This window comes from Tauraco erythrolophus, chromosome 14 (assembly GCF_009769465.1).
Source record: "Tauraco erythrolophus isolate bTauEry1 chromosome 14, bTauEry1.pri, whole genome shotgun sequence".
Lineage (NCBI taxonomy): Eukaryota > Metazoa > Chordata > Aves > Musophagiformes > Musophagidae > Tauraco > Tauraco erythrolophus.
This window is the reverse complement of record NC_141478.1, coordinates 12,000,406-12,016,256: the sequence shown is the minus strand read 5'-3', so window position 1 is coordinate 12,016,256 and position 15,851 is coordinate 12,000,406. Positions and strand designations below refer to the sequence as shown.

The 15,851-nt window shown below is 39.5% G+C and overlaps 1 protein-coding gene across 1 annotated transcript in view; it reads right to left on the bottom strand.

Annotated features, from left to right (window-relative positions):
- SECISBP2L (SECIS binding protein 2 like) overlaps positions 1 to 13,403 on the bottom strand; it is a 30,825-nt gene extending 17,422 nt beyond the window's left edge. The window contains exons 1-5 of the mRNA XM_086620148.1: positions 13,348 to 13,403; positions 3,078 to 3,256; positions 1,371 to 1,695; positions 718 to 853; positions 48 to 277 (exon numbers count right to left, since the gene is read on the bottom strand). Of these exons, the coding sequence (XP_086476274.1) occupies positions 48 to 277; positions 718 to 853; positions 1,371 to 1,695; positions 3,078 to 3,256; positions 13,348 to 13,365 (888 nt within the window). The 5' untranslated portion in view covers positions 13,366 to 13,403. The remainder of the gene's footprint in view (positions 1 to 47; positions 278 to 717; positions 854 to 1,370; positions 1,696 to 3,077; positions 3,257 to 13,347) is intronic.
- Between the last annotated feature and the right edge of the window lie 2,448 nt (positions 13,404 to 15,851).

Genomic DNA, 15,851 nt, shown 5'->3' with positions numbered 1-15,851 from the left:
TCTGTACAATACAAATATAGTTAAGTTATTCAGTTATGTTTACGTACATTCATTGCACAAGAATCCGTATTTCTTGAAGTCATGGCTGCAGCCTGGTTATTGCCATGCTTAGGACTACAATAGCCACTGTCACTGTCGATGTCTGCTTCGCTCGCACCCTGTTCGCTAGAGGACTCTGCAGCAGGGTGAGAAGCTCTTCTGCGCCTGCCTTTTGATTTCCAAAGCATTGTAGAGGCGCTCTCAGAAAGTGACTTATTAGCTATATCTGAAGGAAAGTCTGCAAGAAACAATAAAAATATAATTACTTGTGCAGGACTCGTTAAAAAGACATGAAAAACCTACACACCATAAAAATAAATGGAAAAAGCCAAAGTCTTTGCACATTACAACAATTTCTTTTTAATGAAATTAAAAACTGCATCGAATTTGAACACATTATGTCCAGGTCCACCTAGTAACAATAATAATAATCAAATCTTTCAAGAAGAGTGGTTTTCACAGTGGAAAAGTCTGTGCAGGAGTACCATCTCATTGCAACGTTACGTCATATTGAGTAGGTCTCTACAACCATCAGCACCTTGTCTTCATTATTTTTTTGATCTGCAAAGATTTCTCTTAAAAGCCACATCTAAATCAAGCCCACCTTCTTTTAGGAAAGAGAGCAAATGACACGAAGTTTAGTTATTTCGTACACCCAGAACACAAGAATAGAATTACCTGTTTGCTGTGATGCATCAACCAACAAAACAATCTTTGATCTGTTCTCAGGACCTGATGAACTAGTCTCCTTTTGAGTGGCAACATTTTTCACTGGAGGACGTTTATTTTTTATGTGGGTCTGTAATTGCTGTTGCTGTTTTAAAAGATTAACCACACATACACATAAATCACATGATTTGACTTCATAGTTGTAATCAAACCAAGCAATTAAAAATTCTAATGCTCTCTACAGAAGCCACATGTTTAAAGACAAGAGATTAAGAGAATATTCACAAAAATACTTGATTTGTTAATCTCTTCACAGCATTTTCTGCATCAACTGTTTGTTATGATGTGGAAGTATCAAAAAAAGGATAAAGTATGAGTATACTTCCTTTGTTCTCTAATGAAGTAATTCTAAACTCAGACCAAACTAGCAGAGAGGCAGTGGAAGGGAGTCTGCCATGTTATACTTGCAGGCTTTTTAAACTCACCAAGCATTTTACCACAAAATATCTCTGTAGACAGAGTTACGCTGCTCCGATTAATACGTTTTCTTCCTTCCACTGATACTACTGATATACCTGTTATTGCTCAAATGAGTTGCATGCTTCCTGTGCAAAAATATTTTCTTTATACAGTTCTATTATCCTATTAAAAAACAGACTTACTTTTTGTATGACTGGTCCCCTGTTACTGCTTCTGCTCCGCTGACTGGATAATGGAAAGACCTGGCCCGACGGGTTGGGACGCTCAGTGCATTCTGTAGTAACTGTATTTACAGCATTTGCTGTTTGAAAGGGTGCAGAATAGGGGGTAGGGAAAGGATGATAGAAACCCATGACCTGAGCACATGGTGCTGGCATCAACTGATAATATGTATATTCTGTAGAAACAGGTGGCTGCGCAGATATTATAGGATAAGCAAGGTATGGTCCTGCAGGATTTGGGTTGGGTTGCTGCCATCTGATGTCATTGTTGTATAATGGAAACTGTCTGTAAAAATCAAAAGGAAAAATAACTGATTAGTAAGTTTTTCCCTTTTGAGGAAATTTAGACCCCTACCACCTCCTTAAAAAAAAAAAACACACAAACAGTCAAATAACTACAACTCATTTGTTTCAGGAGCTCCTAGCTTTTAATAACTGAACTTAAATTTATTAGGACTTCTTAGAGATGCCAATTAAATTATTCACAAGCTCACATTACATCCAAGTGCAAAATAAGTACCTTTGTTGATCTTGCATTTGTATGAACTTATTAAATTTCTAATATTAAACTTAGAAATAAAATGTAGGCATTTCCTTCAACAAGTACTTTGGACCCATTACAATTTCATTGTTTCAGAAAACACATATAATCTAAGTAGATGTGTAAGCTTACACAAGGTAAGCTAGCAGACATGTGGAACAGTGACATTCATTAGCTAGCTCAGGGCCAAGTAATTGAGTATATTGAGTTGCCAACTCACCCTTGTTCAAAATTCATGTGAAAATGCAGACCTTAAGCAGCACATATGAAAACTGGCATTTACAAACTTGCTACTGAAACCAAGCATGGAGACTTCTTCCTATATTTATTTGTGATACAGCATACTAGAATAAAAAAAATCTATGAACCCAATTCTCTTTCTCTTCAAATCCCCAAGAGACCAGGAGACCATCTACACAGAAAACGCAGACACCCAAATATTAGAGAAAGAAAACAGGAAAAGTAAAGATTCAGGATAACTTTACAGCTCTGCAGCAGGCAGTTGCTAAAGGATTATTTCTGGTTTTACCTATTCAAGTGCAACAGCATTAAAGTGCTGTTCTACATAAGTATTAGGTATGTTTTCTAAAACCAAACAGCAATAATTATTTATGCTGTCAATACAAAATAACGAACATGGAGGTTAAGCATACAATACATTTGGGCTAGAATAAAGAGTTCCTTAGCTCAATCTATTATAACTAGTTAGGCAAAGAAAAATGAATACAGCTACACTCAATACAAATGTCAGCTGCATACTGTTTTGCCACAGCAGGATCCAAGCTGGAAACCTGGAGCCTTGCTTCAGCATCAGAAATTGACACAGACCTCCTGACTACCCTGGAAGATGCAAGAGCACAGCAGGTGACTGAGGAATTTGTACCAGACCTCTGTAGCCAGGGAAATAAAAGCATCAAAGAATATGAAAAGAGAAAAGTAGAGGAAAGGAAATAAGTAAAAAAAGATTTGGGACAGAGAAACTTCATCCTCGCCCATCAAGGGTGAGAAGATTCAATACGATAAAATGAGTATTCAGCCCACAGTCACTGACTCCTCTTGAGTCTACAAAAAGTTTAAAATCATTTAAAAATAGATTATCTTCCATGAAGACCGCAACCACTTATTACCTGTTGGACTGGTTTTCCTGTACAAATGGATAGCAAGTGATCAGGTAGCTAGGGATAGGAGTTGGTTCCATGCCATTAATTCCTCCACTGTCGTTGGGAAGTGCCATTGGGATCATTAGTGTTTCTGGACCCTTCTTCTGAGGAATAAACGGTTCTACTTCAGCTGACAGCTTGACATTCTTAAGAGAAAAGAAATAATGTCACAAATTGTTTGGGAAAATCTAGATTCATAAACTTGTTTGGTAATTACTACAAATAGCAGGCAAACGAATGACAAGACTACAGTATTTCTGCAATAAACTGAAAGAGGTGGAAAACAGTTGGCAAGTGCTTGTTACATCCTTCCAATCATAGAGTGTAATACAGATTACCAACATTTAGCATTTGTAGTAACCTTTACATTTTCAAAGTGCAATACAAACACTAATTAATTTAACAGGGACTGAAGTTCAGATCTTGCAGAGCATAGACTAGTCTGAGCACAGAAAGAAATCAATTAGCACTGTAGATGGAGCACAGTTGTGTAGGCTTTCATAAGCAAAACCAACATATGGAAGACATGGTAATGCCTGGTCTGCTCTACAAATCCGACCATGTTCCTAGGCAATTATAAATCAGATTTTTCAGCAGTAAACCATAGGTTTACTGCTAAAATAGATGGTGTACCACAGAAGACCCCTCCATTCCATCTGCACATTTTAACATATTTTAAAGTGTTAAGAATATGATTAAATTTCGCCATGAAAAAGGCATTAAAGACTCCTTAAAAATAAGTTTTAAACTGTGCTTTTGAACAAAAAGACCCCTCCCTATCCTGAAAGTATCCTCAACAGTTTATAAGGTGTTTTTACCCACACTTTGGTATTGTATGGAACAGATAGATCGTATGCTTAAACAATGAAAAATGCTCTATTCAGTAAGACAACTGCAGATCCTAAGTACCCTTAAATTCTATATTCCATTATAAGTTACGTTCTGTTGAAAAGCATCTTTTTTGTACAAAGATTTCAGCTTAATTATACTTGTCTCACATTAGTATCTCACAGAACACCAATTTCTAAGAAGATTTTTCTCTAAAGCGGGCAAGGACTCCAGAAACTTTTCCTCCCATCTGTTTAAGAAGTAATTCCAAAGGCAACGCATCATCTATGCAAGTGCATGCTTTTGTCTTCCAAAAAGCAGAGTCTGAAGGTTTGCTGTGCTGAGGACAGTTATATGCTTGCCTCTACCTGCAGAACATCCACATAAGCAGAAGCATTTAAACAAAGGGAGCTCTGAAAATATCACAGCAATTAGTTCCACGTTTACCACGCACTTCTCAATCCATGTCCTTGCTCTGTATCAAACCCACCATCCATCCAGAGACAGCCTTACTGTCCAATATCTGAATCTATAAACTCATTAAATAAGCCCCCAACGTTTATTTTTTTAAATAAGATCCCATATCTCTTTAGCAGCATGGAGGTGGAGGAGGTGGGAGGGGCAAGTCCAAAAGTGTTTTGAAAATACAGTTGTCCCAGTCAGTAAGAAAGACTTTTACTTGATGGGCAGGTACTTTAATGTATCGGACTGAACTAGAAAAAGTGAGGTCAAGACCCACTCAGGAATAGTACAGGATCTTTGTTTAGTTAGTCCAACACACCTACATACAAGAAAATTTAATTACTGAGCAAAAGGTAGAATCATCATCAAGTAAATTACTAAGACCATGAGTTAGACTGTAATTCACCAAATGAGCTGAAAACCAACTGGTATTTAAGCACTTTGCTGTCATGTACTCTTAGAAAGAGGAGAGGAAAAAAGCATAGTTAAGACTATAAAAGCTCCCCAGCTTTCATATAAGTATTATATTCACAATTAAATAATCATAACTACCAGTGAATGGTGCATTATGTTTTTATAATATAAAAGTATTTTCAAAATGCATTACAAATGCTTGTAATATTAGAATCCCCTGCCAATTTCAAAAATTAAGCCCAAAATTTTGCTCAATGCGTTCTCTTCAACTCGACACTCAAGCTAACTCATCGCAAAGGCAGTCATGCTTTAACAGCTATTTAGATGACTTGTACAAGTGGAATCAAACTTTTCCTACAAAAAGTGTTACTACAGACAAAGTGTCTGCCTCTTTTTATCCCTTCCATTATCAAATTTGCTAATTCATACTTCTTTCATGAGATTTTATGTGGTATTACCTCAAATTTCACCATTAGCCATTTCCTGTAAACATCAGTTCACCAAATAATTTCTATTTAAACATCACTCCTTTTCCAAATACTGTGCACCTCACTAAAAATGAACTTTATAAACACAGGAGGAGGCTTTCTAAGTGAAACACTGTTTAGGATAGGAGACCATGGTCTACAGGACGTCTGTGAGTATTAACTTGAGATCAAAGTTACATCCTTAACAACTTTGATGGTAGGACATTCTGCAAACCACAGTGACCAAGGCCAAAGCTTGTTTATAACTGAACTCGGATCATAAATACGGAGTCCATGATTATTTTTAACCACTTCTTGAGAAGCTTCTCTGTCTTTGGACTTGTCAAAGTGTGCTGGGAAAGCAGAAATGTCCCTTCCACAAAGTGAGTCTCTGCTTTGAACTGCTTATTTAATAAGAACATCAGTCATTTACAAGTATAAATGTAGCATAAGAGACCTGAAGTCTTAGCAGCAATCAAAAAAGGAAAACAAAACATCAAAAAAAAGATAAAAGTGGAACTAGCATGACAGTGGGGAAAAAAGTATGCCTTAGCAAGTGATGAGGTACCCTATCCCTGTCAAAAAGTGGTTATTAATGACTGTTCTGAAATGCTTATGGCTGTAAGCACCAGTACAGCACCATCACTACCCTCTGCAAAGCTCCAAGGCATTCTCAACACACAGTACCATGGGGATAAACACTTTTCATTAAAAAAACAAAACCATCAAATTGTCAAGTGCTTATGTACAATGACCACTTAAAAAATGACAAATACTGACACTCAAATCCCTCCCTGAAAACTGAGAGCTTTTTCACCCTGTTTCAAGATTACCAGACAAATATTTGCGTATGAATAGATTCGGTTGTGGGCTAGCCTACAAAACTAGATGGCATAAACGTTAAAGGAACACACCAAGGCTGTCTCACCCATAGAAAATTCATCAGTAAAACCAGGATGAGTGGTTTACAAATACGGTGTTCTTAATGAGGCACTAAAAACTTCCAAACAACTATTCCTAATCTACTGGTCACTATCTCCCAGCAACAAGCCAAATGAACTTTAGCCAAGATACTAACTTTAGACACTCTAGTACTGGCTCAGAAAATAGTCAAAACATTTTATTTGTGATTCAGGTTGGGACAAGATTCCCTATTTTAAAGGCCTTTCCTGTCTGACTGTCTGCTCTTTCCCTATACTATTTTGAGGGATTGATGTGGAAAACCAAAAATCATTCCTTCATGGTGAGTCACTTCTAGAATGGTCTCATTTCAAGGATTTTTGTGATACTGTATTATATCATCATTCATTACTAGTATTATGACAGAACAGTCTTTCACATCAAGTCTTAAAAAAGGAGATATAACCCATCAAAGCAGGAGCCAAATGACTCCCATCAGCAAGGCTGCCAGTGCAAAGTATTTCTTGTCAGTTTGCAAAGATAATACCTATCTTACTTTTCCATCCAAGTATTTTGGATAAAATTTGATATATTTAAATCTTTCCAGTAAAAAGAGGATTATACGTTTTAGGGTGTTTTTTTTTTTTTTAATTTATTAAAAAAACCAAAACACAACAATCTGTTATTATGTAATTTGACAAGTTTAGGAAAATTTCATTTGAATTATTCTGCTTGACTTTGCTAGACTCAAACAATTAAGAGATGCTCAAACTAGAAGGACAACTTTAATGTTTCCTTTCCTGTTGCCCAGTCTCTTCGACAGGAAATGATGAACTATTTCTGTGACAGAGGACAGATATATTGGCTGATATATCTAATTACCATTTTCTGTACAGCTCATAACATATTTAGCTTACCTATAGCAGTAAAATAAAAGATACAGCATATCCTGTAATCATAAACATAGGAGTGCATTTGAAAGTTAATTTAATTTTTTGCCTACAGAACTCTGATATTATCTGTTATTTAAAGGAATCAAAACTGCATTTCAGAAATCTTTTACATGCATTATCCCTTAAACACTGTTTTCATGTGCAGTTTAATCTGTATCTACAGGTTGGTTTGGTTTGTGGAAGTTATTTAATGCATCCAAGAAACTTGTTTCACCAAAAAGAAGAATCTAGGGTAAACCTGTTTTTGAATTTTACATTTTGTTCTGTAGCCACAGACTAAATATATACATATGTCTATATATATGTGCGTATATGTATATATACATACACGCACTAACTCATCGGAACAGCAACTGAAAACATAAAAACCTTAATACAGGTTTTTCAAAAGTCATTCTGCAAGCATAATACACCCAACACTCTGCACAACCAACACATTTCAATAGACAAAGTCCCATTTCCACTTCAGGGTAGAAAACAAAGTTCCTTCTTACATAGCATGTCTTTACAGGAGGACACTGAACTTTAATAAACTTAAAGCAAAAAGGGGAAACAAATGTATTAAGTCAGATCAGACTGCTAACCAACCCAAAATATAAACAGAATTAACTCTCCAATGAGATTTTCCAGATGTTTCAGTACATTTCACAAACGGCTAGTGGTTTCATTTGACACATGAGGGAAACAAAATAGCAAAGCTAAGTAATTTGCTCAAAGTTTTCTAACGAGATTTTTTTAAGACCATGTTTTTTCTTGGCTAGTAGGAAGGCTTGGTGAAGACAGCAAAGTAATTCTTTTTAATAAATGGCATTTTAGGTCTCCTGGCTCGCAATATGTTGTCAGAACAACAGAAATAATATTCCCTTAATAGTGTAAGAAGAGAAAGTGAAACAAAACAAAAGAAAAGAAAAATCAGTTTAATAGTAAGTAAAGGTGTTGGTAATTTCTCATTGCACTGGACAAGCAAAAACTATCTCCAACAGAGACTTCTTATCTCTTTTAACAGGTTGTCTCTGTGCTTCTCTGGCCAGATACAGAAACAACAATGCCAAATAAAACAGTTTGTTGTCATCGGGTTTTGTTTGTTTGTTTTTAAGTACCATATTGACATGGCTGAGACTCAGCAGAAAATGCAACCAATGACAACTGAAGTAAACTCCAGAATACGAGATGAGATCCTTTTTTAAATAGTATTTGCTTCTAAAACAAAATGCCAAGTGCATAAACTGAAGTGTACACAAATATGTATGAATGCAATTCCTCAGACTTCATCCACACAGTACAAACGGAGTGACAAGTGCAGATGAACAGAACTAACAGGACTGATTACGCCACTGGTTTGTAACCACAAGCAAATAAAAATAATTAGACAAGAAAGATCTGTCAAACACTAAAGAATTTGGGGGAAGGTTCCTACGCTTTTCCTAATCCTTACAACAGAGCACTTGTGATACTAATTTATGTTCTAATTGTTCTCATACTACGGAGATTTATTCTAGCCTGCATCCACTAAGGAACTGGCACTTTGCCACTGACATCAGTAAATGCAGGTTCAGGGTTCAGACCCTAAATAGTTAATATAAAGTAATATATGTTTTGATCAGGCAATCTTAAAGCAAACATTGCAAATATTGCAAGACCAAACTTAATTTTATTTTGGGGTGCAACTTTTTAATGTTTATTCAACCTTTCACCTCACAAAGCTAAACAAAGTTTTATTGAATTTGACCTTTGATAGCCAAATTCAATTCTAAATATAAATTTAAGTCATGCTGACACAGGAGATTTTTAATCACTTGCATATTAACGGAAGCACACTCCTTCAAAAGAAACCAAGATTTATACAGAAGTCTCTTTTGTAGATATCCCTAGCTTCAATTTACAAAATGTTTTGCAGTAGCTCATTACATATTTCAGTCCAACAATTACAACTCTTTCAAGACAGCATATATACTGAAGCAATCCTTTGTTTCCTATATAAAAGCTACTGTAGTCATCAACAGCTGCAAAGACAGAAGATGACACAAGCAGGAACAGACTGGTAAACTTTGTCCTATAGTTGTAGCACTGTATGTTTAATCTTAGAGCTAAGTTTTTGTTCATTGTAGCTTAATGTCATTCAGCATTTTCAATTAAATAGAATCTCTGTCAGCTTGCTCTCTTAGAGGAGAACACTTGGCTATCAATCTTACCATTTACAGGGTGAGAAAATAGACACAGATGCCACATTTCAGAGGGCTAGAATAGAATCAGCTGTTTTACTGTTTCAAAGTCTGGAAAAAAGAATTCTCATCACAAATTTAAGATAAAAACATAGCTCAATTTTTATTTGTTTTTTTTGTGGTTTTTTTTTTGAAAACAAGCCTGCTTCTGAATTTTGGATTTCAGAATTCAAAGTCATTTCAGCAGCAAGACAGGTCACATTTCATCTATTTTAAGAGAAACTTTACAAATATGGAAGTTATTGTTTCTATAATTAGTTGCTTCTAAGCAGAAGACACTTCAGGAATGGTAAACATGCAGTCCAACTGGAAACACCAGCAACAGGCCATTTAACAAAGCACAAAATTTAATCTTCCCTATTCAGATTAAACATAGGAATTTTGATACAACACTTAAAGCCAATACACTATGAAGTTAGTCTTTTCATTTTCTCTCCAGTTCATAAGGGACCCAGGCATAATTCTCTTCCCTTTCACAGAAGAGGGTACCATGCTCAGAATATAACAAAGCTAAGTATAAAGATTTTTACATATACGTAGAAAATGAACAAGTGGCACAACACAGCAAGTTGGCATGTTTAAACTCAAACTCAGAATATTCCAGGAAAAAAAGAGGAAAATAAAATTTAATAATCACAGTTACAAAGCTTGTCCACAGATTAGAAAAGTTACCAATAGGTTTCTCTTCATTTATCTAGTCTACAGCGTTTAACAGCACATATAAACTTCTAAACTCCCACTATCAATATGAAGTATTAATATTTGAGTGGTTTGCAGCCTATGTACTAAAAGTATTAAGCAAACCATTCACGTAAATCAGCTTCCACATCTCCACAAACTGTTTAAGATAAGTAAGTATGTGATCAAAAAGTTAAGATGTACATATATCATACCAGTAACGTTTAAATTCGCTGAAGAACATATTCTATAAAAAGAGAATACCAAACTCACAAACCCCAAATTCTTCTGCACTTTCCAGATTCAAGGGAAAGTAACATACAAAATGTACAGTACAGAAAAATTGACCTTTTCCAGTCTGCCTCAGTTGAAAATTCTGTCATGGGTAAGAAACACTGAAGGAAATTGGATAGAATAAAGAGCACAAAACATTGATCTAGATCTACCTCTATGGCTGTGTATTATCAAGCCAACTGTTGAATGGTCAAGAACAGTAGAGGCAAGCAGAACAGGCTCCCTTTAAGCAATAATACTACAAAACATAGGTCATTGGTTTTGCAACATCACCTGATTTCTTAACTGCACCAATAGAACCAAACGTCTTAACCATGGGGCAAGATAAATGTATAACGCTTAGAAAAATCAAAGCACAGCAATACTTTTGAGAGGGGAAGTTGTTTCTCTGGGTTTCTACCACAATCAGCTTCAATAGAAAGAGTACTAGAGGTCACATACTGAGTTTTATCTCTAGTAGGAAAATAATCTACACTTAACTGCTGAAACTCAGACGCTTTCTAATGGGAACAGCTTCGGTTCTGACGTAGACAGAAGTAAACTTCCACACCCACTACAAAAATCACAACATGTTCTATCATAAAATAATTGGGTTTAACAAGCTTCATTATGTTTTCTTCTGTATCAGCTGCCACAATATCACTAGCCATATTATAACAAGCAAAGTCACACCATAATTTAGGTAACAGAAATCTGAAGGGCAATCTACAAGTGACATCTTTTTGTTATTTAGGTGTCCTAACGTGGGGCATGACATCTCGTACTGATTTGCTGAGCTCACACCACAAAACCCTGTTCAAACACATTCCCCATCAAAAACATTTGGGATCCCCCTTTATTCTTGAAATACTAGTAACATAGTACAATATTCTTACTCCCTCATATTCTAATTTCACAGTGGTTATCCCTATCAGCGTGTACAGTTACTACACTGCAGCTAAGGGAGTATTCTGAGGGAAAGGACTGAAGAGGTTAAGCACTGTTAACACTCATCTGCATACTTTAACATTAATTTACCAGATGCCATGCAATACAGGTGCAATAAGGAGCCCAAACCAAAGAAAAGATGGAATAGCACCCAAAACTGATGCAACCTTACCAACACTTACACTGGTGAAGGAGATTACACTCAATTCTTACAGCACAAAAGGTTCAAACCCAAAGCATTTAGGAATCTCCTAATCAAGATGCTACTGTATAATGAGAACACAAAAGCAAGAAGAAAGTTGAATCATTTTAGAAACTCATCAGGTATTAATTATTTCTCTGCCTAGAAGCCTTACTAGGGGACAAAGAACCAACAGGACTAGATAAGCTGCAAACAGAATAAACAAGAACATGGTTCTTGCTTCAAAGAGCTTAACTGCACCTCCAAGCTGAAATATTGCACTTAGTTAATATAATCACACAGAGTCAACACTTTACACTGTGAGTAACACAATGATTCCCAGTTTTCATGAGCTATTTCCAACAAATAAAAAGAGAATGGTTTGATGGGGTGTGTGTGTGAACCTCCAGTAACAAAGAGCTCAAGAAACAGGGAATAAATATTTCACAAGTGTACTGCAGTACTAACTACAGATGAGCCCAAGGGAGGGGTGGGGGAAAACCACACCAAACCTCAAGATTTTAAAGCTAAAAGTACAACAGATTAGACTACTGCAAGCTTTACAGAATAAGAGCAGCTCTTCTACATGAAGGCAAATAAGAAAGCGTGACAAAAGTGAACTTAAAGTTATCAACACCAGAAAGCCTGGTAAGAAAGACAAAGTGGGAGCCACACTGTAATAAGATATACTGTTCACTAACTTCTTAGACATACATACAAAATGAAAAGCAATATCTTTACAGAGTGCATTATTACTCAGTATCTACTTCGGTACAGGAACTTATGTTACTTTGATTAATCCTACTACTAGAACCCCTGGAGATGCCAAAGCTGCAAACCACAAAAAAAGCAATAATTCATGAATTTTCAACACGTCCTGCTGAAACAGAAGCTTAAAAGTAAGATCAAGTTGTTATAGATGGTAACATTCATTTCAGATATCTTTTAGAACTACCTCCTGATGACGAAACATTTTATTGCATATGCGTAACAAATCATACGAACTCTTAACTGCCAGTTTGAGCTTCTTCAAATCTACAGTTTGAAGGGTCTTAAGAATAACACAAACTGATTACCTTGACAAAGCCAAGTTAAACGCAGAAGAAAAAAATAGCGACTTGAAGAATTAGTGGGCTCTACCCAACTCTGCGCCACTCAGCTAATCAGCTGAGACCATCGGCTATATCCTAGCGCTGAAAGCTTCAACCCGGACCCGATATTTAGAACATTTCAACAAAAGTGGCAACATCTGTCACGTTGCAAAGTTCTCAAGAAGCCTGTAAAAGTCTCTTCTGGTGACCAGGCAGGTTTAAATTAAGTGTCACTAACTCAAATTATTCTATAAGCTTGAAACAAAGCCTGGAGGAGGAAAAAGGCCAAAATGGAGCTCTAGTCCGTTTGCGAATCCCAAGGGGAGATGCCCACGGCTCTCTCGCTCACCCACCAGGACCGAGCCGGGCGCTGCCGGGGCCGGGCACGGCCCAACGCCTCCCGCGGCAGGCCAGCGCCCGGCAGCGGGGACGGCGGCCGCGTTACCAACCCGGCAAACACACGCCGAGCTCCCGCTTCCAGCCTTGTAACACCCCGTCTGCAGCCTCCGAGGGACCGTTCTTCGGCGGGGAGGTACGGCGGCCCCCCCCCCCCCCCGGTCCCCGTCCCCACCCCGAGCCACCACCGGCCTCCGCAGGCCGCGGGCCGCACCCTGCCCCTCCGCCCGGCGGCCCGGGGCTGCTGCCCGACGGGCCGGGCCTGACAGCCGCGGTCTGACAGAGCCGGGCCGCCGCCCCAGCGCTCCTCTCCTCTCCCCCCGCGGCCGCTCGCCCCCGTCCCTCACCGCGGCGCCGGGGCGTCGCTACCCCCTCCCGCCGCAGCTGTTTACAGTCTCCTCAGCACCGAGCCCGCCCCTCGCACCTTGTCGGCTTTGTCCATGGCTCCAGCTGGGCTGGGCGGCGGCTCTAATAAGGACGGCGGAGAGGCCGAGCCGCCTCCTCCATGGTGCTCGCTTCCTCCGCCGCGCTCCCACACCCACCCCGAGCGGCGCTGGCCCCGCTCACAGCTATCACGGAAACCGAGACCGGCTACGCCACGGCCGGGGGCGGAGAGGGGCGGGGGGGCGGCGGCGGGGCGAGGGCGGCGGGGCGGGATCATCTGGGACGGAAGCCGGGCGGGCCCAAGCCGCGCGGAACGCCTTCGCCGGGCGGCGGCGGGCGCTCCCGGCCCTCCTGCCGCGGGTAGCGGCTGCGGCGGGTGTCGGTGGCTCGCGGAGCCGTGCTCCGGCCCCCCGAGAACAAGCGAGGCTGCGACCGAAACGTTTACGGAATCGTCAGGAATACACGGAGAGCGGGGCCGCGTCACTCCCTCTGTGCGAGGCCGTCCCCAACGCGGCCCTTGCGGCCGCGGCGTGCGAGGGCGGCAGGTGCATTGCGGGGCCCGGGCTCCTCGGAGGCGTTGTCGGGGGAGGGTCAGGCCGGTGTGTCCTTGAAATTATCTGGAACATCGACGGAAAAAAAGAAAAAAAAAAATCTGTGATTTACTTAGAGGCAGAAATCTAAAAACGTCACCCAGGCGTCGAGCACGGAGCCGGGCTGAGGCGGCTGCCGGGCGGGGCCCGCCGCGGCCTAGCGCTGCCGCCGGGCCCGGGCGCACCCAGCCCGGCCCCGCCGTCCGGCTGCGTGCGGTGACCGGGGCCTGCGGTGCAGCAGGGAAATGCCATGATACGGGCTTCGGCACAGCTTGTGTGGCGCTTCCTTTGTGTGTTTCGCTGCTCGGCTGTGAACGCGTGTGTTAATTATCACCAGTAACGCCAGCAAAGGCCGAGACGCGCCGCGCGACAAGAGATGCTTCCCCACACGCGGTCAATATGCCGCGTTCCTGCGTTCATGAGGCTGGTATGTCGGGCGCCTTGGGGTTAACGGAAATCAAGCGTGACTTACGTACAACTTGGTTGATAATGTTTTATTCCTAAATCATGGCAACGGAGCAGGGGGAAACAAAGAGTAGAACTAGACTGAGTACCTTTATAAAAGAAGAACGTGAAGGATATTCTGGAGCAGACTCTTGAGCACTTCTATCTATAAAATGTATTGATACAAGAAGCAAGTTTCTGCTTGATAGAGATAAAACTACCAAAAATGTCTCTACAGTCCTATCTTGCTAGAGCTTCCTAGATTTAACCTTTATTTTATAATTATTTAATCTTTCCAGATTTATGTTCATTATGCTACGTAACAATAAAAATTTTATTTCTTGGATTAATCCACGTGATCTGTTGTATTTTCTTAAGAGTTGCTCTTTGCCATTAAAACTTCAAACGTAACATGCAGTATTAGGAAGATGACTCTTACGTTGCACAGTAAGATCTCATCTTGCAAACAGATGACAAACAGAGAACTTGTGCAGACTGTCACTGCTTGCTGTGCTTATTCCCTCCACAGCAGCAGGCTCACCATCTAAGTGTAACTTTTGCCTAGATGTCTGCAACATTACTTATGTTCTGTAACTTCAGTGTTTATGGCATTGCAGCCAACAAATCGTAGGTTCCGTGGATCGTATGGGAAAGGGAGAGGCTGAAGTTACAATCCCAGTTAAATTTAACTGTAGTATTTCTATTAACTTAAGTGAGGATAGTATTTTACTACAAATGAAGAGAACGGGAGGGCTGCTGCAGCACCCTAATTGATACAGAACCTCATCTTAACTGGGTAAGCTGCAGCAGTTGTACACTGTATATACACTTCTATATCCCACCACTTTTCTTGGTGAGATTAAATGGTTTTTTCTTGGTGAGATTAAGTGGTCAGCAGAACTAACACAAGTCTTCATAACCCTAAGAAGCCATTTCAAGGTAGTAACAGATTAATCCGAGGTTCTGATGTTATCTTCCCAGGGGCTTTTACACAATGACATTTGTTATTTCAACACAAGAAGTCATGAAAGTAAAACTGGGAAGTAAGCTGGTTGTATTAAGACCTTTCAGCTGATGTAATGGAACAGCATTTCATCAGTCAGTGATGAACTTCAATGAGAGATATAAACCTACAGATAAATAATTATGAAACATAAAATAAGCCACCTAAATTTAATCTCCATAAATCAAACAACAGATCTCTACTCAGTGAAGTGTATTTTATTCCCCATAGTTGAATTTGTTACGCTTCTTTGTGCGAAATTTGACTTATTTAAAATCTAGTCACTTTTCATCTCCCAAGTAATGTGGGAGAACTTGCCTGACTGGACAGAAAACAGTGAAAAAATCCCACTGAAACAACTAGAACAATTGTCATCTTGTATTAGCACACTAGCATTTTAGTGTGGAATGCAGATTAATTCGTCCAAATTGGTGCTGACCACAGAATATATATTATGACATTTGCTTAAGATAGTTGCTGTATTTTTAAAAAATAATGACTCATTAT